General features: G+C 44.4%; 1 protein-coding gene and 1 non-coding gene across 2 annotated transcripts; both read left to right on the top strand.

The window, feature by feature from the left end:
• The first annotated feature begins 1777 nt into the window (after positions 1-1777).
• On the top strand, positions 1778-17441 carry LOC8032402 (protein RRNAD1). Its single transcript, XM_029969192.4, has 11 exons — positions 1778-1812; positions 4627-4754; positions 5329-5447; positions 6042-6206; positions 6318-6455; positions 7013-7057; positions 8418-8545; positions 11788-11924; positions 13469-13598; positions 14825-15012; positions 17287-17441. The coding sequence occupies exons 1-11, from the start codon at positions 1778-1780 to the stop codon at positions 17370-17372; spliced, it is 1299 nt and encodes a 432-aa protein (XP_029825052.3). The 3' UTR covers positions 17373-17441.
• Positions 8228-8302, top strand: Trnas-gga. The gene has a single exon. It is a non-coding gene; the product is annotated as a tRNA-Ser (tRNA).
• Positions 17442-22309: the final 4868 nt, after the last annotated feature.

Genomic DNA, 22309 nt, shown 5'->3' with positions numbered 1-22309 from the left:
TCTTTTAGATGCTTTTACAATGTGCCTTTTGGGTAATGAGACAAAGTAAAATTAACAGACATTAGAAATCTGATCAGCCATCATCATGCTTATTTGTTGAAATCTAATGTTGTCACTCAGGCTGCGAATGCATTGAAAACTGCAATGCTCATTGGTTCTATATAATTGTGACGTTACCGAACCAGCTCGCCTTCATACTTTGTGGGGTCTTACTCTTTGGTTAGTAACCAAGGGGTTCATTATAAGTGACAATCTCCAAATCAGGAGATACCAAGCATATACCTAATTTTACCTTAAAAAAGCAACTCTGTTTCATTTTCGTTTTTTTTAAACAAAACAATGCAGTCCTCTTTAGTATCACCTATAGTCAGTTACAGGTTAAGAAGGTAGCGGCAAATGCCCCTCAAAGGGAATCAGATATCCCTCCGCCACCTCCGCATCCAATAGCGTCCCACCGTTTCCGTGACGTCGCGGACAACGCGCGAGGAGGGTCTTGCCTTTCTGTACATATTTGCTTTATCTTTCGACTTTTACTTGGCATTGTGGAAGGCACGAGAGGGAGATTAGAGTTCTCCCCCACCGACGGAAACAAATACGACTTTCGGGGATTAGCTTCCCCCCCGGTGGATACAAAGGCTGCTTTCAGGGGCTCGGTTCCCTCCCCGATGAATACAAAGGTCGCTTTCTTAAAAAGTGGGATCGGAGACAAGTGGGAATCCATTGAAGCGGAACAAGGAGCGTTTCCAATGAACTCTTCTTTCGACTGCGAAGAGATTTGAAACGGGCGCATCACACTTGTGGGAGGAGCTTCTCCTACCTTCTTGACTTGTAACCGACTATAGGAAAACCACACGTCAAATATTACGACGTAGTTCTGTCTAAATGTTTCTTAAACAGTTCAGCAAACTTAGCAACTCTCCAAAATGTCGAAATTGGCTGACTCAAGCAGGCGAATTGAGACGCAACCAACAGCGTCTCAATTCGCCCGCTACGGCATGGGCAAAGCCGACATTGAGCTTAACGTCATCACCATTGCCCCCTCTTGCTTGTTCTTACTTCTCTGGGCAAGTGTAATGGCTGACATCAGCAACGTTTTCTCTCGGCGCTCAGCGGTGACCACGTGATTGGCGTAACGCGCTTGCGCAGTGCGCTTCTTGGAATCCGTCCGGTCGCCCCACCATGATCCTGCTGTTACCGCCGTCATCATCTCACCGTTTGTGATTACTGCCTCTCGCGAACACTACATCTGTAGACTTATGCCGCAGTTGTGCAGACATCGTCGAATTTCGTAGACTCTGAAGTCTGGTGAAGAGTGCGGTGCAGACGACACGTACGCCTAACACCCCCCCCCGCTCCTATCCCGCCCGAGGATCACGTGACATCTCATACCACGTGATAGCCATGTTCTTGGCGGCCCAAGGCCAATCTTGCAGAACGGAGCCGAAGCTTCGGTTTCGATTTCTGCTCGTGTTTACAATTAAATTTAAGCATACATATCCCATTTTTCGCAAAGCCAATGTCGTAGTGACTTTTACTAGGGTTTTTTAATGCAAAATCACTCGCCATCCCGAAATCTTTGGAATTGGGTGGAGTTGCCCTTAAAAGGGATACGGAAGCGAAATTTTGCCGCTTATATCTCCGTGTAGACGTCTTCTTTTTTATGACAGCAGCTCAAAAACGCCAGTCTTTCCTTTGTAATTGCAAGGAAAGCAATTTTAAAACTAATAAAACAATTTCCTAATATCACATGGTAGTTGGGGAATCGAGCTTCGTTGGAATGCACAACGTGGCAGACCCAGAGCCGTATATGGGGTGAGTTTGGTGAGTCTATGGTCTCGCCGCAGTAACGATCCCCTCCGAGTGAGCCAATTAGCACGCGGCGTAGAGCGAGAGGCATGAGCGCATGCGCGTGAACTCCCGGCTGCTCCCACCTGAGTGGGGAGGGCCGCCATCTTCGATCATTCTCCCGGCGGAATGCGTAGGATCGGCATCTAAATCTCGATTATTGCCTTTTATATCGCTGGCTCTGGCAAGAAAATGACATTCTGTTATTCCTCGGTGGGTTAAAAAGCTAATAAATGAAGATTTTTGGGCGTATGGCCACAAACTTTTATTCAGGCGAAAGGAAGTCGGCCCGTAGCAGACGATGCGTAGCCTCAGCAGTGCTCTCCTCCGACCAGTCTCGGACAGCGTTGCTAAAAAAGGGCGGTCGTCTCCTCTCTGCTCCCTTCTTTCTCTCTCGCTCCTTCGGCACTCTTCTCCCTTTCATTTACTTTTCTCCTCTCCGGCGCCTTCGTTGCCACACCCACTGGCCAAACTCTCCCAATATAAGGCTCTGGGCAGACCATGATAGTGGCGCCAAGGTGCGGCAGTTTCCCACGGATGCGTTCAAGAACGAGCGGCGCTTGGCACGCCTCTCGGTTCTAGTACACCATACCTCGGGTATGCCCACTTGGCAGGATTGTAACACATTGACGATAAAGCTGGCGCCGCCTAGTGACGACGATCTGAATTACGGTACCCTCGGCCGCTTACGGGTCCGTAACATTGCGGGCGTGACGTCGCGGGCAAATATCCCAAGACGCATCGCGCCGCCTCAATGACCGATTTTGAAGCACTCACCAGAATTTGTTGGTTGGAACTAAGAATATAGCCAGCCATCCACTGAAAATGCAAGCGTGTGATTATCATTTAAGTATATCACGAATCATATTTCACCTGTTTCTAAGTGTTTTGAGGATATTTCAAGTTTCGATTCTGTACCCTCTTAATATACCACAGACGGTGTTACAAGCCACTGGTCGGAGCCATTTCATAGCTGGGAGCACGTTGTGACCTTCCGGATGGGCAGAGCCCCGCACGGAGCGGGCAGTTACATGCGGTGCATGGAGCTCGTGATTGGCTCTAAGGCCCACTTTAGACGAGGCAACTTTCCCAGCAATTTCGGTGTTGCTAACGAGTTGTTTCCTAGCTTCCCCTAGTGCAGCACAAATTGCTCGGTTCGCGTCCGGCTCAGAACGAACGGACAACTCGGAGACGTTTGAAACAGCAGCGGCCAATTGGGGATGCAATATTTTCACATGACAGCCCGTGCCGGTGATGATTACAACTGAAGACTCGTTTCTGGTTTCATATTGATTGTTTTTGGGACTAAACCATTTCAGAAAGATGAGTGTGTATTCTCAGTGCCATTTAAAGGTATGAAAGCACATTTATCGCGCGTAACTGAGTGTCAAAATAGTGCAAAAAAATGTAAATTTAGTGGCGATGATGGCAATTCGCAGAAGTTGGTTGCTGCGTGCGAACACGGGTGGCCCGTGTTGCCGGCGTTGCGACGTCAAGTTCTAAGGCGGGTCTAATGCGATCATAGCATGTGTCGGGATGCGTCGTAAGGTGAAACGGAGCATGGTAATAGCATCATCCCGCATCTCCGCTGTTGAAGGCCGACCTACTGAATTCCCTTCCGCGGGAAGGAAAACCAGTTTCCAGTTTCCTCTCCATTCGCTTTCTCACTCTTCTCTCCCCCTTTCCCCATGGTAGCGCATCTCCTAGCTGCTTTCACAGAAAGGAGAGTTTCCTTTTTTCTCAAACTGAAAAAGGGAATTGAGGGAGAGTTTCCTCCTTTCTGGTTGCTCGTCGACCCTTTAAAGTTGCGACATTAAGGAGGGACACTGGCTAGAGGTTGAACTTCTGAACTACTCATGTGATTGGGATAAAATTCGCAGGGGAGATTAAACTTCAGATGTAGGTGTACTGTGCAAACTTTCAGCTCTCAGACAAATTTAGATACCTGGATAAGTTGATGTGTCACTGTTTATTAAGAAATCTATGATATGCAAATGAAGCTATTAAGCACCATTCTGACTGCTTGAATATAAAGTGGGGGATATGGGACCTTGGGCTATCTAGTTTTAATAACTCAAATGTAAATATTTCAGGAAGAGGTTATTACCTCAAAATTTGAGATGCATATCTGTCCTGTGTCAATTTTTGAAAGCTTAGTCTTCTATCACTGAGGACTTCAACTTAAAACAAAATAAAGTAGATAGCCCGATTCCCCAGTAAAGTTCAGTTTAGAAACATGTTGATAGTGGCATAGAATACTTGTACCTTTTAACAAAAGATTCCTTCGTATGAAATTTGCAGCGAAAAGTGGAGCTAAGAAAAATGCATTCAAACGTTGAACTCCTTTACTTTGTTACTGCCTCACAATGTGTCGAAAATATTTTATATCAACATAACTATTGGGCATATGGTTATCAAATTTAGTGTAAGGGTGTATAATTGGTTTCTAAAACTGAAAACCTAAAAATTGAAAACTGATGTGCTTTGGAGTCGAAAGTCACGACTAGAGTGGGTGCAGTTTCAAAACGTCCAAGGCTGCTCACGAGTCATAACTGCTGTTACTGACAGGATGGCAACAGCAGGGAGGAGCTCCCTAACTTGGATAACGCTTAGGCATCACGAGCCTCGAGCCCAGCCAAAGCACAGCAAAAGGCTACGAGCGCGCACTGGGTGCCGAGCATTCGGAAGAGTCCACTCTTCCCACCTCGTCGGCGGCCACGCCGACAAACGGTGTTGAACTGCACATCTCTTATGTCTCTCTTTTTACCGCCTTTACCGCAGAAACGACACAGTTTGGCCACTGTCCCTGCTGTGCCTTGCCCCAGCTGCGACGTTGCTGTCGCTCGGCCGACGAGCGGTCAAATCGCCGGCGCACATCCCAGTTTTTTCCACGGACGACGCATGTTGGGGTGACTAATGCTTGGAATTTCCGTCCCAAGCGTCTGCTTGTACTGCTCGTTCGTCCCTGTGTTACTCTAATCATAGTGGGGTTTTATTTTGCCACATATCGCTTCCAGGTCCCTTTCGTATGTGGCCTCTGAATTGCACACTCCTGATGTGCACTAATATAAAATGACGGGCCATTAAAAGCAAAATTCGTTCCTACTTTACGAGTAACTGTTACTTTATTGTCAATTAGCGACCACAATAAATCAGTTAACTTTAAAGGATTAACTCAATTGTTTCTACTACTATAATTATATAATATTTGACTATTACTTAGTCTCATAAATCTGGTGATAATTTTTATTCCTGTAATTTAAACGTAAATGTATCAGTTTTCTTCTCTAGTAATAGTTTAATTGAAGCAATTTATTTATTAAATTGGCTTGTTTTCTTTTTTGCATCTTCACAAATTGCAATAACTAAAAAACAAACTTATCTTTTCACTCTGCTGTGATCAACACAAAAACCTGTTTCCTTTCCTCCCACTGATCCTGTTTTTCCTTTCACCCTCCTTCAAAAACAAACAAAAAATTACAGGCCCCAGTAGCGATCGAGAGTGGCCGCCATTTGACCCAAGCAACAACCGGAACATGACCCACGCCTTCCGCAAGCACGTCAAGTCCAAGAAACAGCACGAGATAACTAGACTAGCCGTGGTAAGTCTTCGCATTTTCACTCGATCGGTCCGTGCCACAAACCGACACTGAATATAGAGTTCATCTCGCTTTGCCGTTTACTGCGTGCGTCGGCGTTGGCACAGAGGGGGAACCATCTCCCAGTGCATGTTGGTTTTGACATCCGACTGGTCAAACTCCAGACTTTGTGACAAGACACACAGTAAATTCAGGCCCCAACCATCAGAAAAAATAAAATTGCCTTTAGAAAAAAAGTTGGGAGCAATTCTGAAGCATGCATCTATTTCATGTCATTGATGTCAGAATGGGTGCTTGTTCTGGAATCGCCGAAATGAGTCGCTCAACATAAATATTACATTAAAAAAATATATTTTAGGGGAGAGAATTTACCTTGTGACATACACCTGCCATCCAGACATTTTAAAAGAATCCTTTTAGAGAGTTCAGTATACTTGCAAGCTTTTACGACACATTCTAAACGTGACTGTTCAGTTTTGAGGACGCTTTATCAGTCGCCACGTCTTGTTCTTAAATTTTGAATTTGGAAGTAGTATGATAGATGCTCGAATGATCGAAACATAATATAGCTATTTTAATGTTTTCTTTTCTCTTTGGGTGGTGGAACTTCTCGCTCGGAAGTGCGGCTGTCGGCACGTGATGGACGTCGGTTCGGGCCAGGGTCACTTGGCCCGTTTGTTGGCACTAGATAAGAATCTCGGCGTTGCCACGGTAGACCTCGTCGGAAGCCACCTGTCGTCTGCTAAGAGGTTCGACGACCAGGTACGCCCGGCCTTTGCCGCCGTAGCTTTCGCACAAGACGCGCATGTTCTCCATTCGGTTGGTAGGAGCCCAATTCGTCAAAAATGGCTCCTCCCGTTTGTTTTGGGGCAGGCAGTGTCGTACTTTAAGAAGAAAAGCGGCGAGACTGCGGAAGGAGGTGACACAAAGTCGAGAGGTGAGAGCCAGAAACCTCCCCAGCATGTCGAGCTGGAGGTCTCCATGGCCACGACCCCGGACCAACTGGAAGAGGTACGCCTCTTAACTCGCTCCGAAACGATGACTTGAAGGAGGCGTGAAACACGGACTGGCTGCATGGAGCCAAATACTCGTTCGAACTTGCACAAAAATATGTTATTGTGACATTCCTGTAACTGGTCCAATCCACAAACGACTATTTATTAGCTGTTACCTTTTGTTTTTACTTATTTTTTCTTACTTTAGTATTTTTGAAGACCATTGACTGTGATTCTATCATGTCTTTTTGCTAACTGGATTATATACTGCCAAAAGATTATCCTGCTTCCGCTGGTTTCAGAAATGAGGTTTTGCCAATGGCACTCCATGTGCTACATGCTCATGGATTCATGGGAGAAACCAGTAGTTGAGAAACAGTAAAAATAAACCCAATCACTGCTTTTTTCTTTTTTCTTACACTTGTTCTAGATTCAATGTTCTGAACACAAAGGTCAACAAAAGTGGATCAGACACTGCCCCAAGCTTTACATGATAACATTATCGAGTGCTCTGATTTCACACTGGGAGCTCGTAAAATATACACTTTTGTTTTTAATTTTCTTCCTTCCAAGGTGGCGAATCGGGCATGGAACGAACCGGGACCTCGTGTCAACAAGGTGGGAACCTCACGGCGCTTTAATCTGAACGCGTCTGGCTTGGGGCGTTAACATCGGGCAATTTTGCCATTTAATGTTTCTTTCCCTTTACTTTGAAGCAAATAATGACGGATAGACTCTTGGCTTTGATAGGTGGAACCTTTGTAACACGCACTATCTCTTTGAATTCTTTCTGTGATTATGTAGTGTTGGCAGGGCACAATGAGCAATGGTAGCACGACCCTATGCAGAGCGCAAGTTCGTCTGCTTCTTGCACAGGGGTTGCAATGATGTCAGAACGCCGAGCTCTTATTGGCTGATTGAAAAAAATAGTGGGTAGACCTCAAGGCATCTAGCGTTGAGGTCTACCTGCTATCCTTCCAATCAAAGCCAATCTGTGCTGAGCATCTTTCTGACGTCACCGCAACTCCTGCACAAAAAGCAGACGACTTGCTCTTCGCGTGAGCAACACCGAGGCACTGCGAAGACTATATTTCCCTTTTGTTTCCTGAATGTCAATGGGGAGTGTAGCACATGAGTCTTCCTCTGCTGAGATTAAACACACCACAACTTTCGTGCTAGTTGAGTGACGCGGAATACAATACTATTTGTTATTCCCGACCTTGGTATAGGTATACCTCTAAAACAGCTTGGGACAAACTTCTGTAGAAAAAAACTGAAATATCGACTCGCATTGATCTTGCTTGTCTAAAGGTTCAAAATACAGCGACCCATCTTACAGATTACTGTGTAAACACAATTAATACATTGACAAAAATTCAAATTTGTGATGATAATGCAATTAATGCAAAGGTGCAAGTGAGCTGTACAAGAACGACGATAATAATTCCTGGAGAAGGGGAACAAGGAGGACAAAGGACAAACACAAATCTCCAAACACAACTAGGTGACTAGTGTGCGACCGAAAAAATCCGCCTGATCCTGGTATCAAACCAGGGACCTCCCCATTTCCATTGGAGCGCTCTACCAACTCAGCTAACCAGGAGTTAGACGTCAGTAGAGCATACAGGTTTTATCAGCTACCACCAGTCTAACACCAACAAGGGTAAACGGCCTCCATTTTAAGGTTATGATGTTAATGCAAAGGTGCAAGCAAGCTAGGCCGTTCACCCTTGTTGGTGTTAGACTGGTAGCAACTGATAAAACCTGTTTGCTCTACTGACGTCTAACCCCTGGTTAGCTCAGTTGGTAGAGCGCTCCACTGGAAATGGGGAGGTCCCTGGTTCGATACCAGGACCAGAAGGATTATTTTGGTCGCGCACCTGTCGCCTACCTGTGTTTGGAGATTTGTGTTTGTCCTTTGTTACCCTTCTCCAGGGATTATTACCGTACAAGTTCCTAACCTTTTCTCTATCCGCAGTTTGTGCTGGTGGGGCTTCACACATGTGGCGACCTTGGCTCATCAATTGTGCGTCTCTTCACACAAACTCCGGCAGTTCAGGGGCTGGTGTCAGTTGGCTGCTGCTACATGAAGCTTAGCTGTGATGGGTCAGTAGCTTTCTGTTTCTATTTTTGTTTTTCTGTTGCACAATTTAATAATTATATTTTTTTTCTTTATGGTGGGAGGTACCCATCCATGTCTGTACTCCATCTCTCACATTTTGTTCAAAGGCACATGTAGAAGGCTCCAGAAATGTGAATGTCTGTTGTATTAGGTACGTCTGACTGCTGTCAGTGGTGGAACTGACAAGTGGTGATTTGGAGCAGTTCTTCTAACAGGGAGCAACGAATTTTGGAGCAGAGATTCCCACTTTTGGAGCGGACAATTTTGGGCTTTCATCATGTCGCAAAATTTTAAACAATCTCTTTGAAAGTTAGCCTCTGAAAAAAAACTGCAGTTGTTGGAGTGTTGGGAGATTATTTAAAGTGTCATACCTACAGGGGACCTGGCTGCTACAGATATTTATTGATTGAACAATCGTACCCGGATAATTTTGCCGATGTCTCAGTTAACCTACCTATTAGGAGTACAGATAACGTCTTCAGTCTGTGTTTGACGTAAAAGGCTGTTCTTGGCTACTTTGTAGGGTTTGTATCACGGTGGCATAATTGTTGCGAGTTCGACATCGAACGGACATTTTTGTGTGGAATGTGTGTCATGCTGCTCTTTGCCTTGTAGTATTTAGGAATGTGCAAATAATAGACTTCGGGTTCGAAGAAAATTCAAAGTGTTTAGTGGTTTTGGTTGAATATGTTTTAATCCAATATTGAATAGTTGCTGGGCTTTTCTCCGCGCAATAGTTTCTTTGCCTTTCTTTACGCCTTTCAGTACTGTTGCACCATGCTTAAACAAAAATTCACCTGAACTCGTGAAGTTGTTTGCAAGCTTTTAATTGCCCACTTATGAGCTCTGTTAAATGTAGTCTGGCTATGGTCATAGACTGTGGCCTCAGAAAGTTCAATACCTACATTGGCATGGCAAGCAAACAACAGATTTGACATACAATTAAGCCTATAAAGGATCCCAGCCATACCTAATTGAGAGGATTTATAAATATTCCTGCTGTATGCAAATCTTCAATTCTGAATTAAAAAGAAAACAAAAACAAGCACGAATACTGAACACAGGTTGTTAGAAGATCGTTGCCTAACATATACTGTTGCAGAATAGCCACAGTTAAATTGTGAAGATCTTACTGCAATGTAAATATCAACAAGCACAATGTTTCCTTTTATTATTTTTTTTATTTTTATACACTAGGCGCGCGCTTGCACCATACCGCTTTGACAGTGTGTTTTCCGCCTAAGCGCACGGCTGCGCTGCGGTGAAGCGAATCGCGGTGTCAGCGCCGCGGGTATTGCCTCTGCGGAGTGCACCGGTGTTCAAGGGGAGGCACACTCGAGGAGGCTAACCCGCCGCAATCGACGCTTTGAAAAGTATGAACATCGCAGTTCATTTTGAAACAAATATCGAACAGCGTATTATTTGGAACTACTATTCAAATATTCGCGCAACCTTACTCTTCGTGCATAGTGCTTAGGCATCCGAAAAAGAAACAACAGCTGTACTTTCTTCATTTTCAGTGGCATCGCCATCAATGCTACGTGTCAGACACTTTCAGTTTCCTTTTCGAGAACAGCTCGCTTTTACCGCAGACATGGCGCAAATTGTGCACAAATACACCCTTTGGAGCAGCATGTAGCAGGTTGTTCTTTCTGGTGCAGTTAGGCACAAATAGTGCGACAGTTCCACTACTGTGATGTACGAAAGAAAGGACAACTTCTGTAATAAGAGTATAATACTCTATTTGCACGAGCGCTCTCAACGATCATTAAGCCAACGATCGTTGGCATCTTTCAACTGTCATTGAGGTTAACTAAATTGTCCGGTGTTACATCGTACATAGGCCTAACAACCCGAACTGTCAATCCCAGTTTAAACCGAAACAAGACCAAAACTGATATCACATTACCTTTTCTCAAAAGCGATGCAAATAATTATATGTTAAACTGTTTTTGTTTTTTTTTGAGTAAAGAAACAGTAATTAGAGCGTTTCACGTGGATTCAGGCAACAGAGACAACGAAAGTCTTATCAGCTTTGACACTGCAATGGCCGCGCTCACTGAGCGTGGGCTTCTGCGACGGGCTGCGATAGTTTTAGTTGCTGCTGACTTCAAATCGTACCTCTTGCGACAATGTTTGCTGCTACGATACTTCCTAGATACCTCCCCCAGACTTCCGCAATAGTGAGTGCTTCGCTGGCGCTGACCATTGGCGACAGTGTAGAGGACGCCGCCATCTTTAGCTCTATTGGGGTGAACCCCATCACAGTTAACTGAGGTAGGCCAGCTCGGCTCAATTCGATCGTTAGCGGCTCAGTTACACTTGGCGCCGCTGGGTTACTCTTGCTTATTGCGATTGAATCAACTGTCGTTGGCTTGAAGGAGCGATGCAACAATTTTCGTACTTGGCACGAATACCGCTTTGAACGAATCCCTGAGATTAATGACCTACGAAACACTCATTCGTTTTTCACCAGAGGCAATGGAGTCGCAGAAAAATTTTTTAAAAAAGCGAGTACTGTTCATCTTTTCAAGTTGCAGCCAGAACCGATTGTATGCTGCCAATGATGATCATAGTGATGCGCTGAGGTTGGCAAAGCACAGGACACGTGCCGAGTTCCATACATTTTTAAGGTTCGGCTATCGTCATCGTTGCTGCGATTGGACACGGGCCACTACCCGAATGCTTGTCCAGCTATCGGTTATCACGAGCCCGAATCGAGTGCTCACTCAATGTTCGGGTCCAATTTGTGAGCCGCATTCAAACATCAACACTGGGCGGTCCTGGGACCGCCCAGCTATGTCATCAAGGTTTGCGAACGAGAGATTGAACAAAAACGCTCGCTTTTGTCCTTGAAATTTTACCGCAACAAAGGAGTTTCTTGGTCACTGGCATTGCGTGCGAGTGTATTTAGGTCCCACTAGTGTCTGTAAACTCGTGTACAGTGAAGAGCATTCCGAGCGAACATTATCGCACAGCCCCTTTAATGACAATTAACGGCGCTGTGTAACTTAACTAGTGTATTACTCAAATACATAATCTAATTCTAATATGGTGTATTATACACTAAGGGTTGCATCATTAAGATTGCATCAAATGTGAACCAGAAAAAAATTTGACACTGGCAGTGAGACAACATGCACATGTTTCCACTTTGAAAACGGAGTTCTACGGAGCATTTTGGACCAAGACAATGCCAACATGGTACTTGCAATTGGTTTTCCAGTACCAGGAACCGAGGCAAACCAGTAGGCTACCCCATGAGTCAGCACGTTCTAAGTTTGGGAGAGCGTGCTAGGCTTTCATACCAGGCAAGGGAGGTCGCGTGCCATGCATTGGAGGCCTACCTCAGCAGGCTCAGAGGTGGGTGCACAGCATTATAACTCAAATTAGCATGCAGTCAACAAGTTTTAGCTGTGAGAGCATTTGTGAGCGAACCCTATGCACTTTCGCATCTGTCAGTCAGTTTGTAACCCAACAAAGCAGGCGGTAAGCATCTGTTATATGCCTGCTTGAATTATGCACATGGGGTAATGTGCCCAGCGAATGTGATATCATATATTAGCTTCTGAAGGACAGACACCATTAGCAAGGGTCTCATTACGTTTTTATATACAGTCGAACCCCGCTCCAACGAATGCCGCTTCAACGAAATTTCCAGTTCAACAAATATTTTTCAGTTCCCCGTCAACAGTTCATAGGAGTCAGTGCATAAAAATTCTCACTACAGCGTACATACACGGTTTCTTGTGCCGTTCCGCTTGAACAAAATTTGACAGTGCAATTCAAAGTTTGAAAGTTTAATTTTTCGTACGAAAAACAAGCCTCCGAGCACTTCGCATTTTGCCACATCAAATTTGTCTACTATAAAGTTTAAATCGTGTGTTGAACGTCTAGAAACTGCCACTAATAACCGGAACTAGAGTGCAATGAACACAACGTTGACCGAGCGTGCAAGCCGCCATTACTCGATGGCGACGGCGATGAGGCAGGCCTTTCCAGCCCTCCTTCGCTGTTGCACCAATGTTGCTTGCACCCTAGCTCTTGGCTTGATAATCCTCTGCTGCAGACTATCCAAAGCCAATGCTCAGTCGTCCTCTTTGTTTTGTCAGTCGTCCTTTTGTCAATACAGTATGCGGGCTTTCTGGACATGGCACGGCCAAGCAAAACGCGGAAGTTTTTACTTTTAGAAGATAAAGCTCGCATCCTGGCCGGTGTTGCAAGGGGACAGAAGAAAGTTGTCATCGCGAAAAAGTTCAGAATTTCTCCGAGTTTTTTGATGACGATCCAAAAGTCGGAAGATGCAGTCAAAAAGGCTCTTGCATCGGGGACATCGGCCAAGCGAAAGAAACCGACACCGTCGATGCACGAAGAGCTTGACAAGGCCATGTATGGTATACACATGGTTTGTACAGATTTTTGAACTTTACCATTTCAGGTATGACATTTTTTTTTGTAAATTTCGCAACAAAATTTTCACTACAACGAATTTTTTCTTATGCACCCTCAATTTCGTTGTAGCGGGGTTCAACTGTACATGCCGTATTACGATTGTATCCTTATATTGTAAGAGAGAAACATTTGAACTGCTGTAAAGCTACGACAAAAGTCATTGACTGGTTGCGGGCGGCTCGTCCACGGGAAGTAGACAGTTAAGTCAGAAAATCGCATGAATTGGTTCTAAATACCATTAAAGACTTCATGGACGTCAACTAAAATATTCCTAGAATTCCCACAGCAGTTCCCGAGCAGTTCAATAGAGAAACGTTACCGCAGTACAAGACGGCGTAAAATACTTTCCATTTCAACACCAATCTGGACAACGATTTTGGTGACTGTTTTTTCTTTGTCTTCTTACGGTCGGTTGATGGTCGATTGCTGCAGGCAGTGTGGCATGTTGTGCGCAGAGGAGCCGTCGTTGCTCAAGATCCACTGCTACAGGGCACTGCTGGAGACTGTGATTGTGCGCAACTACGCGGACCTAAAGCACAGCGGTCTGGGTAGCGTCAAGCGTGCTGCTGCCATGACTTTTGCAGAGTAAGCAAACGCTTCGCAAAGTCTTGCAGACGGGATACGGCGTTCCAGTACGTGACGTGGAACAGGAGAATGCCACAGTGCATTCTGCCTCACGTGTTCCACATCTAGTTTTCCGTCCTTTTCATATTGCAAGTGACTGCATATTCATAGCATTTGTAGGGTTCTTTGTTCCTGTTTGAAACCATGCCGTCCCTAATTCTATATCTGTGCTAAGCTTGGGTTCTAGAAATTTGAATAAATCCAGTTTGTTCAGTAAACCCAGTCTGAAATTTAAATTTTAATTGCATTAATTAAATAAGCAATTGTGACTAGAGTCAGATACCTCGCACCAAGCTAAGCAACCATGGCTATGTTATTTATGGAGTTACTAGCTTGTTATTGCCATATTAAAACTTTAAAGGTGTTCGTTTTTTAAGCAACACAAACTAGAGTAACCGTAAAAGGTGCAGTTTGCAGGTAGAAATGTCAGTTTCTTCTTCAATTCTACTTCAAACAGACTAACACTGCAACCTCCCCCCCCACAATTATTTTGTGGCATAAAACTTTACCCGTGACGGTTGAGTTCTTTTTTTTTTCAAAAAGAAATTTCCCTGTGGTTGGGTTTTGTTTCTAAAGGAACAGTATAAAGAGAGGTCAATGCACAGGTTTTTTTTTTCTTTTTATTACCTAGCGGGAGCACGTACATCGCTTGCGAGCTGTTCAGGTTTAGAAGCAATCAATAGAAATATTGAATGCAAAATGTCACCTTTCTTTCCTTCAATTTCTTTTTGGTACGTCTGCTTCCGCAATGTTTTAGCGGTTTCAAATCCTGAACGAAAGGTACTTTACAGATCCTCTCCATAGGATGGTAAACTCTCATCCTGCGAATTAAGTTCTGAGATGTGTTAAAGGTCCGAGTCGGAAGAGACAGTGCTTCAATTGCCACAACCGCCAGAGCAGCCAACATTGAAAGGGACTACTATTTTTTGCACATCAATATGTGCGGATTGTCGGATCTCAAAACTATAAATGGTCCCAAAAAATCCCAACACCGCACAGATATAATGGTTGTAGTTCCCCAAAGATGTAGCAAGCAGCAACTCCTTCTGCGGTGCGTGTGGTTTCGCGTTTAGGCAGGCACTTTCTAATACACATTCATTGCCGTACATGTACTGCAACGGCCAACACAAAGGGTTAAAAACGCGCGATTGTAATTTAGTGCAGCCATCGCACAATGTCCAATGTAGGTACGCCCGGAAGGCCCTCCGGAAATTTCCCCTGCCCATCCCCGAGGAAGACCTGAATGCCCCGGAGCTGGAATCCCTCCTCAAAGAGTGGAAGCGTGTCGTCTTGTTCTACTCGCTACGTCTGCTCCTGGCTCCGGTCGTCGAGTCGCTCGTCCTCACGGACAGGGCCCTCTACCTTTCGGAACACGGTGAGTGGCTGTCAAAGTCTCTTAGCGGAGCCCCTACGTAAGCTACGCTTCAGGGTACGGACGCTTCCGTCGTCTTGGTGCCCGAAATCGTGGTTGCCGTTTATCTGAACTTCATCTGAAATTGCAGGAAACACTTGTCTGTCCTCCAAAAATGTTAAAGTAGTCCGCGACAGATCAAAACCGTATCGCCTCTGCTTCCCCACACTGTACGTAAGTCATGGGAAGTCGCATTTTCGAATCGTAGCCATCGCCAGTTGAGCCTGTTCTGTGCCACTAAATATAAAAACGGCGGCACCCACAAAAAGAATTGGGAGTCAAAGCATTAATTATCTGGTGGCTTTGTCACTTGGTGTCATTGTTTCATGGAAATTGGCTAAAATTTTCTAAAGGGAATTTACTAAAGGTTACAGCATGAACTCATGCAGTGAAATTTGGAGCCTGGAGGTCGTGCGTTAAGTAGCAAAACACTGTGAGCGAGCGCCGATCCCGGATTCAAAGTGGAGGCATGTCACAATCAGCTGGCACATTGTCGCAGATGGAAAAGGCTCGTAGAGCGTAAACTGAAAATGAACTTTTGAATGGCAAACTTGTGCCAGAAACAAAAGAAAGAATGAGTGTCGAAACATTAGCAGCGAATATCGCGGCATCATCAAAGCAGCTGGCTGGAACGAGACTGCGAGAGAGAGTGAATCTCAAGGCCATGCTTGGCTCCCTATCTAATACTTGGGACCTCGAATATTCGACCTAGAATGTTCGGGAGTGAGCTGGGGCGAGACTTACTCGGCAAGATAATGTTGGCCTCTTTATCCTTTAAGCTCGGGGTAAGGGCAAGCTCAAGCTTGGATCTTCTAGAAGTATAAAGAAGTGTTCCTTCTCGGTCATCAAGCCAAGTGAAACAGAACAGGCTTGTTCAAACTTTTGGGCTGATCTCAAATATCTGTTATTTCTTTTAATTAGATAGTTCTCAGGATAATTATAACTTACCAGATTTTGTTTCCGAAAACTATAGTGAAAGACCATTTTTCTAAGATGATTGCTTAAACATATGGTCAGATACTACAAATTATGAAGAATGCAATGTTGAACCACTCTTAGTGACTCTACAACACATTGCTGTTCAATGCTCAATGTCTGGCTTCCAAGCAATAAAACGACAGTCAAAAATTTTTCTACACCTATATTGAAAAATCTGCATTCAACATCGCATGCTTTTTACGTTTAGCTACATGTTGCTAAAAAGTTATACTACCGTAGCATACGGTGCATCCGCCCATACCACACTAAGCGCCCATACCAAAATTGTAAGATCTCAGAAAATATGCACAGTACATTGATATGTAAAATTGATGACCGGATGCCCATCCCCTATTTTTTCGCGATTATCTCTAAATTTTGAGTGGGTGCTCGCCCACTCAAACTTGTATTTTACGGTATTTCTGTCTGCCCTAGATGCTGAGATATCCCTCCTGAAATTTTTTAAGGAGTCCAAAATTTGTGTTTTCAGAAAGTGTTGTTTTAGCGTCAGCTTCAGGGCAATTTCAGCCCGTGTAGATGCCATAAAGTGATATTATGGCTCAAATATTAGTCTTCAAAATAAGAAATTTGGCAGATCACAAGAAAAATAGCTGTAAACTTCAACACCATTTTCGAAAAAAAAAAAAGTTTTTAGGAATATTTTGTTTCAAATGACCAATGTCGCCCTTAATTAAACAAACATGCTGAACACTCTTCGGTCTAACTCGACTTACTGAACCATTCATTGTTTATTTAGGAGACAGATGTGATAGGATGTAGGAGACATGGCCAATCATGCACTGGTCCTTATTGCATAGACTCACGAAGCATAACAGTCTCAGCAGCACTTTACCAGTTACAGTATGTCATCCAAACATTTATTAAAGCACGCAGCCAGCACCCGGACAGTGGGAATGTGAGCTTATTGCTTGGACAGCTGGCAGTGTTTTTTTTAGTGGTACCAGATGGGCACCATTGCCGAAATAGCAGTGGCTAATAGCTTTGTTCTAGCACAGTCTTATCCCATTTTCACGTGGGCATTTTAAGAGGCATTTAGCAAGTGGCTGTTGGGGTTACCGTTAAATTACCATATGGCAGGAAGTGATACTTTGGTTCTCCACTAACAGTTTGTTTAATGTTCCTTAGAATGTCCATGTGACAAAGGTGTGCATCATGTGCAGCCATACTACTAGTAGCACCATTCTGAAGGATGTTCAGCCAGCATGCGAGTTCATCTGATATCTGTGTTCCATCTTTCAGGTATATCAAGCTGCCTTGTGCCTCTCTTTGACCCAAACCTTTCGCCGAGGAACATCGTCTTATTGGCTTTTAAAGGGGGCTCGTGACACGACTGTCTGGGGGAGCCAACGAATATCGGGGCTTTTATCAACGAATAAATTGATGATCATCATTGCATGTGGATGGCTGCTTTGTTGTTTGTTTTGACATACTAGCATAAGGAACTGTGGCAATAGATCATAAAAAATCAATGAAGTGTGGAGAACGTGTATTTACTAGGGATGGTCGAATATTCGGTTATTATGAGTAGCCACTCTAATTTTGTTCTATTCGGCATTCGCTTCGAATCGAATTTAAGTATTGGACAATATCGAATTATTCGACAATATAGGATCATTCAACCTTTCTAAATACAATCAAACCCGACTATATCGGATTCGTTCACATCGAATTATTCCTTATATCGAACAATTTTTGTGCACAGTAATGTTACAGTGATAATATATAGCAAAAACTACGGTTACATCGAACAAAAATAGCAGCCGCTACCGATATATCGAACTGCCAAGAGCGCCATTTTGCTCTGCAAGCTGGCTTTCCCCCAACGCAACGGCCGCATAGGGGGAAAACCAACTTGCAAAACACGCTGGCTTTTTTTTTTTTTTTCGGGTGGCCGCTTTGATTGTTTGGAAGAAAAAAAATATCTTTTGAGGAGGGAGTGGAGAGAGGGTGCTCCGTGCTCGCTCTCTCCGCTCCGTCCGCAAAAGAGAATGTTATTTGTTCCAAACAGTTGACGCAAACGCCCGAAAAAAAAAAAAAAAAAAAAAAAGCTTCTTTTTAGCGCGGTTACCTGTCTTAGGGGAAAGCCAACTTGCAGAGCAAAACGGCGCTCTGCAGGAGAAGGTGCTCCCGCTCGGACGTACTCCGTGCTCTCGGCATAGTTCGGCGCTAATGCGCGAATATAGAAGGCAGCGGCCTCTGCATTTTGGAGTCCGTCGATGGCGTAGAAAGATATCGTTATCGCGAACGCAATGAATAAAAAGCAGCAGACGATGCAAGACTACTTCATTGTGTAATATTTCAGCAGAAAGTGGATTTTTGAAAGTCAAATTCATTAAAACTTTTATATCGAATTACCCGCTATATCGAACTGGTAGACTTTTTTTTTTTTGCGAGTTCGATATAAACGGGTTTGACTTACTCTGGCTTGGATTTCCGGCCAGGTGGCGCAAGCTTCCGATCATTTCGTGCTCCCGAACACAATTCACTTGAAATTAACAATTACAGTACTTCTAATACCAAATAAGGACAAATATAAAACTATAGTTTAAACATATCTTGTGGCATTTGTTGCTTGTACTATTCGATTCGAAATTATTCGGCCAAAATCACTATTCACTTTGAATTCGATTCGGACCCGAAATCCTCTATTGGCCTATGCCTAGTATTTCTTTTGTTCGATAATACCGTTTCCATTTATGCTCTAGAAACCAAGACAAGTGGCAAATCTGCTGCCATGGTTCATTTTTAAATGCGTGAGCATTTGTTGCCCTGGTGCATGCAGCCGTCTGGTTAGGACTGGTGGACTCTCGCTCTGCTTATTTCAATCATATATAAGAAGGAAAGAGTCTTACACGCTCCGAACGACGCACCGCTGTTGACACACTTTTCTTACGATGTCATTGAGGCGTCTACACATGGTTTCGCTTCCCCAGCATGCACGACGTACGCGACACCGTAAAACCGGGGTGCTGCGACGACGCCCTTGGCACGAAACCGCCGACACCAGGGAGAAAAGATTTACTCTAACTTTAAAGACAACAGTATGCAGACTGTAGGCAGTGATCGAGGGAAGCTGATGGCTGTATCCGACAATACTCATCAATCAGAGCCGACGCCGAAGAGAACAAAGTAACTGTCCGAACACAACAGTATGCGGACCGTTGCGAGGTCGGAGTTCCCATCTTTCACCAAGTTGGAGCCCATACGCTACATGTTAATGCATCTCGTCGAGAATTAACTTAACAAATAACCATCCTTTCAATATCTTTTTTTTTTTTTTAGTTTTTCTGCATTAGAGAGTTTGACAGTTGGTATTAATGCGTGAATATTCCAAGCTTCAAAATATCACTCAGTTCACTTAGATGGCTAACTCCATAGTAATTTCGTAAATTGTCTTTTTCTCAAGAGACTTCACAGCTCCGTTGAGTGCGCTTTTTCCTTTACATGGCGGCACTGCGACGAAGTAGCACCTGCGGCAGCGGTGCTCGGCAGTACCACTTGACCGCAGTGCAGCTAGGCGCGTAGGGAAAAATGTTGCTCTAAGCGTGTTTTGTAATTTTTTTCTAACAAAATATTTGTTTAGTTTTTGGATATGTGGCACCTTTAGTGCGCTTTAAAGTTTCATGCTAAAAGCGGGGCTATTATGAAAGTATCGAAAACAACCCAATACGCTGCAAGCGGTAGCATTCGCAGTTTGGGGTCGTGCTGCCTAGACATACATTAGGATATGCTAAAATGCCCGATTTTTTTATTGAAGATACTCATACATCAATGTTTACTTGCCTTTTGAGGAGAAAGTGCGGGATGTCAGTTAGTGAAGACTATACTTGCCTAGAAAGGGTATTCCCAAAACTGGCCATTGTTTACTTAAGAAACTGTTTTAACACGTGCAGATAAACCTGTTTTTCCTAAAAAAAAAATGAAAGCCGTTTACTACTACCTGTAGCGCCGAATTAGAGCGCAGCTCTTGAGGAGGAGGATGGAAGGATACTGAGGGGAGGCTATACCCCTTCTCCCTCCTCCTCACCTCGTCAACCTGCGTGACCTCACGGTTATGGCGACGGCGACGCCGCTCACGCCGGAAACGGGCGCCTAAGGCCTGGTTCACACTTGCGAATCAGCGGGCGAATCTGCAAGAATTCGGCCGCCGGGCGTAGCGTCCACTGTGCATTGCCGCGGCCGATTCCGCTTCGGCGGCAGCGGATTAGCTGTAAGTGTGAACCAGGCCTAAGAGCTGCGCTCTAAAACCAATTGAATTACTGGGTCATTCCATGCTAGACGACCTAACTTTGTACAAAAATGCATTACCTTTGCGCAGCGCAAATTCGTCTCCTTGCGCGGAGCTTGCAGTGACGTCAGGAGGCTGAGCTCTGACTGAACAGTAGTGGGTAGACCTCGAGGCAGCAAGCTGCCTTGAGGACCACCCAATACTCTTCAATGAGAGCTCGGCGTTCTGACGTTACCACAATCCCTGCAAAAGAAGCAGACGAACTTGTACTTTGCAAATGCATTTTAACTTTTTTAGTACATTTGTGGCAACAAGCACCAGGTCTACCTGAAGTCCCTTGATAAAAGTGTTTTCACAAGTACCGCCAACCATTGTTGTGGAACTGCGCAAGACACGTGCCACGATCGGGTGCTCCGCTGCCATTCGCTTCCAAGGGCCGCTCCTTTCAGTGCTGCGCCGCCATTTGCTTCCAAGGGCCGCTCGAGACCTGGGCCACGTGCGCTCGCGGATTTGGCGCTACTTGCAAAGACAAACGAAAATATATCGAGGGGCTTTAGGTCTACCTAGTGCGATTTCTTTCCCATGAAGCTCATAAATAAGACTATCTGAAGGTCAGAATTACTGTCCGTGTTCCCGACACGACAACGCTGCAGGTGTGAAATTTAGCCAGCACTGTGAACTGTTAATGTAGGATCTTTAAACTGCATGACATAGTAGTGATTACATGACTGAACGCCGTTACGATGTTCCTCCGTAGTGAAATTTTCAATGGCGAAAATTCTACAGGATTTTCGAGTTTTAAGTGCGAGTTATCTCTGTTAGAAGCTGTGGTAGGTTAATACACGGCCGTCATTATATATATATATATATATATATATATATATATATATATATATATATATATATATATAAGGGTTTGAAGGAATATTTAATTGTATCCTTTATTTTTTCAACAATGCTAAAGTAATTTGGAAATTTGGACAAAATCCTTAAATCATATTGGAAATATAATATATAAGACTACGATGACAGACAGTCGTACCAGGTGAGTGCGGCTCTATGTTCTAGCCCCAGACGTCAATGCATCAAGTGTGGCAGCCATCTACTTCGACTGGGCCATCTGGAGCCGTAGCCCTCACCCTAGTGAGCGACCACACCATCAAACCGCCAAGGTTTTTCTACCTAAAAACGTTCATTGAACAGCCCTTTGTTGTTCGAATAACTTTGCTTTAGCTCGCTTGGCTGACTCGCTTGAACAAATACCGAACCTCCGAGACACGCGCAGCGGTTTTCGCGACGTTCAGAAGAGCATGTCGTCCTCCTCTTGCGCCTTGTATAATAGGGAGTTTTAGTAGACCGTGTTTTCCCTCTCCGCTAGCCCTCCGCTACGAAGAATCCGCCACTGCGCCTGCGCACCGATGGCCTTGGCTGTAGAGTTCCGGGTAGCGGAGGGGCTTAGCGTAGGGGGAAACACGGTCTACTAAAACTCGCTATTGTATTATCCCATAAACACCCTCACCCGAGGCATCCTACCTCGGGCTTCCATGATACGGACTGTCGCCTTTCTGCGGTGAAATGGCTCTGCTGAGTCATTAATTAATAGTGAGTTTTAGTAAACCGTGTTTCCCGCTCCGCTAAGCCCTTCCGCTACCCGGAACTCTACAGCCAAGGCCATCGGCGCGCAGGCGCAGTGGCGATTCCGCGCTCCGCTCTGCAGTGCGGCTGCACGAAAACGATCTACTAAAACTCCCTATTACTGATATTATTGTTGTAACTAATATTCTGTAGCTTTTGTTGTGAAGATATGTTTCATGTTGAAAATGTTGAAAGCTTTGTTGTCAATGAGGAAGATAAATAAGAACTCGGATAGGTGGTTGGCATGATATATTTTGTGCATGGCTTAGAACTTGGGTGCCGAATTATCGAAGGGAGGCAAAATTGTATTATATTCTAGAAGCAAAAAGTCAACTTAATTTCAGTTTCAAAATAAATTGACATACAAGGAAAAAAAGGAAACAAACCGGCTACTAAAAT

This window comes from Ixodes scapularis, unplaced genomic scaffold (assembly GCF_016920785.2).
Source record: "Ixodes scapularis isolate PalLabHiFi unplaced genomic scaffold, ASM1692078v2 PGA_scaffold11__112_contigs__length_91849675, whole genome shotgun sequence".
NCBI classification, from domain to species: domain Eukaryota; kingdom Metazoa; phylum Arthropoda; class Arachnida; order Ixodida; family Ixodidae; genus Ixodes; species Ixodes scapularis.
This window is presented reverse-complemented; position numbering and strand designations above follow the sequence as displayed.

Bases quoted from the DNA above. Each gene is read 5' to 3' on its own strand.
- LOC8032402 (XM_029969192.4), top strand. From the start codon at position 1,778: ATGCACAACGTGGCAGACCCAGAGCCGTATATGGG. The intron at 5,448-6,041 runs GTAAGTCTTCGC...TTTTCTCTTTGG, and splicing joins AGATAACTAGACTAGCCGTG to GTGGTGGAACTTCTCGCTCG. The intron at 6,456-7,012 runs GTACGCCTCTTA...CTTCCTTCCAAG, and splicing joins CCCCGGACCAACTGGAAGAG to GTGGCGAATCGGGCATGGAA.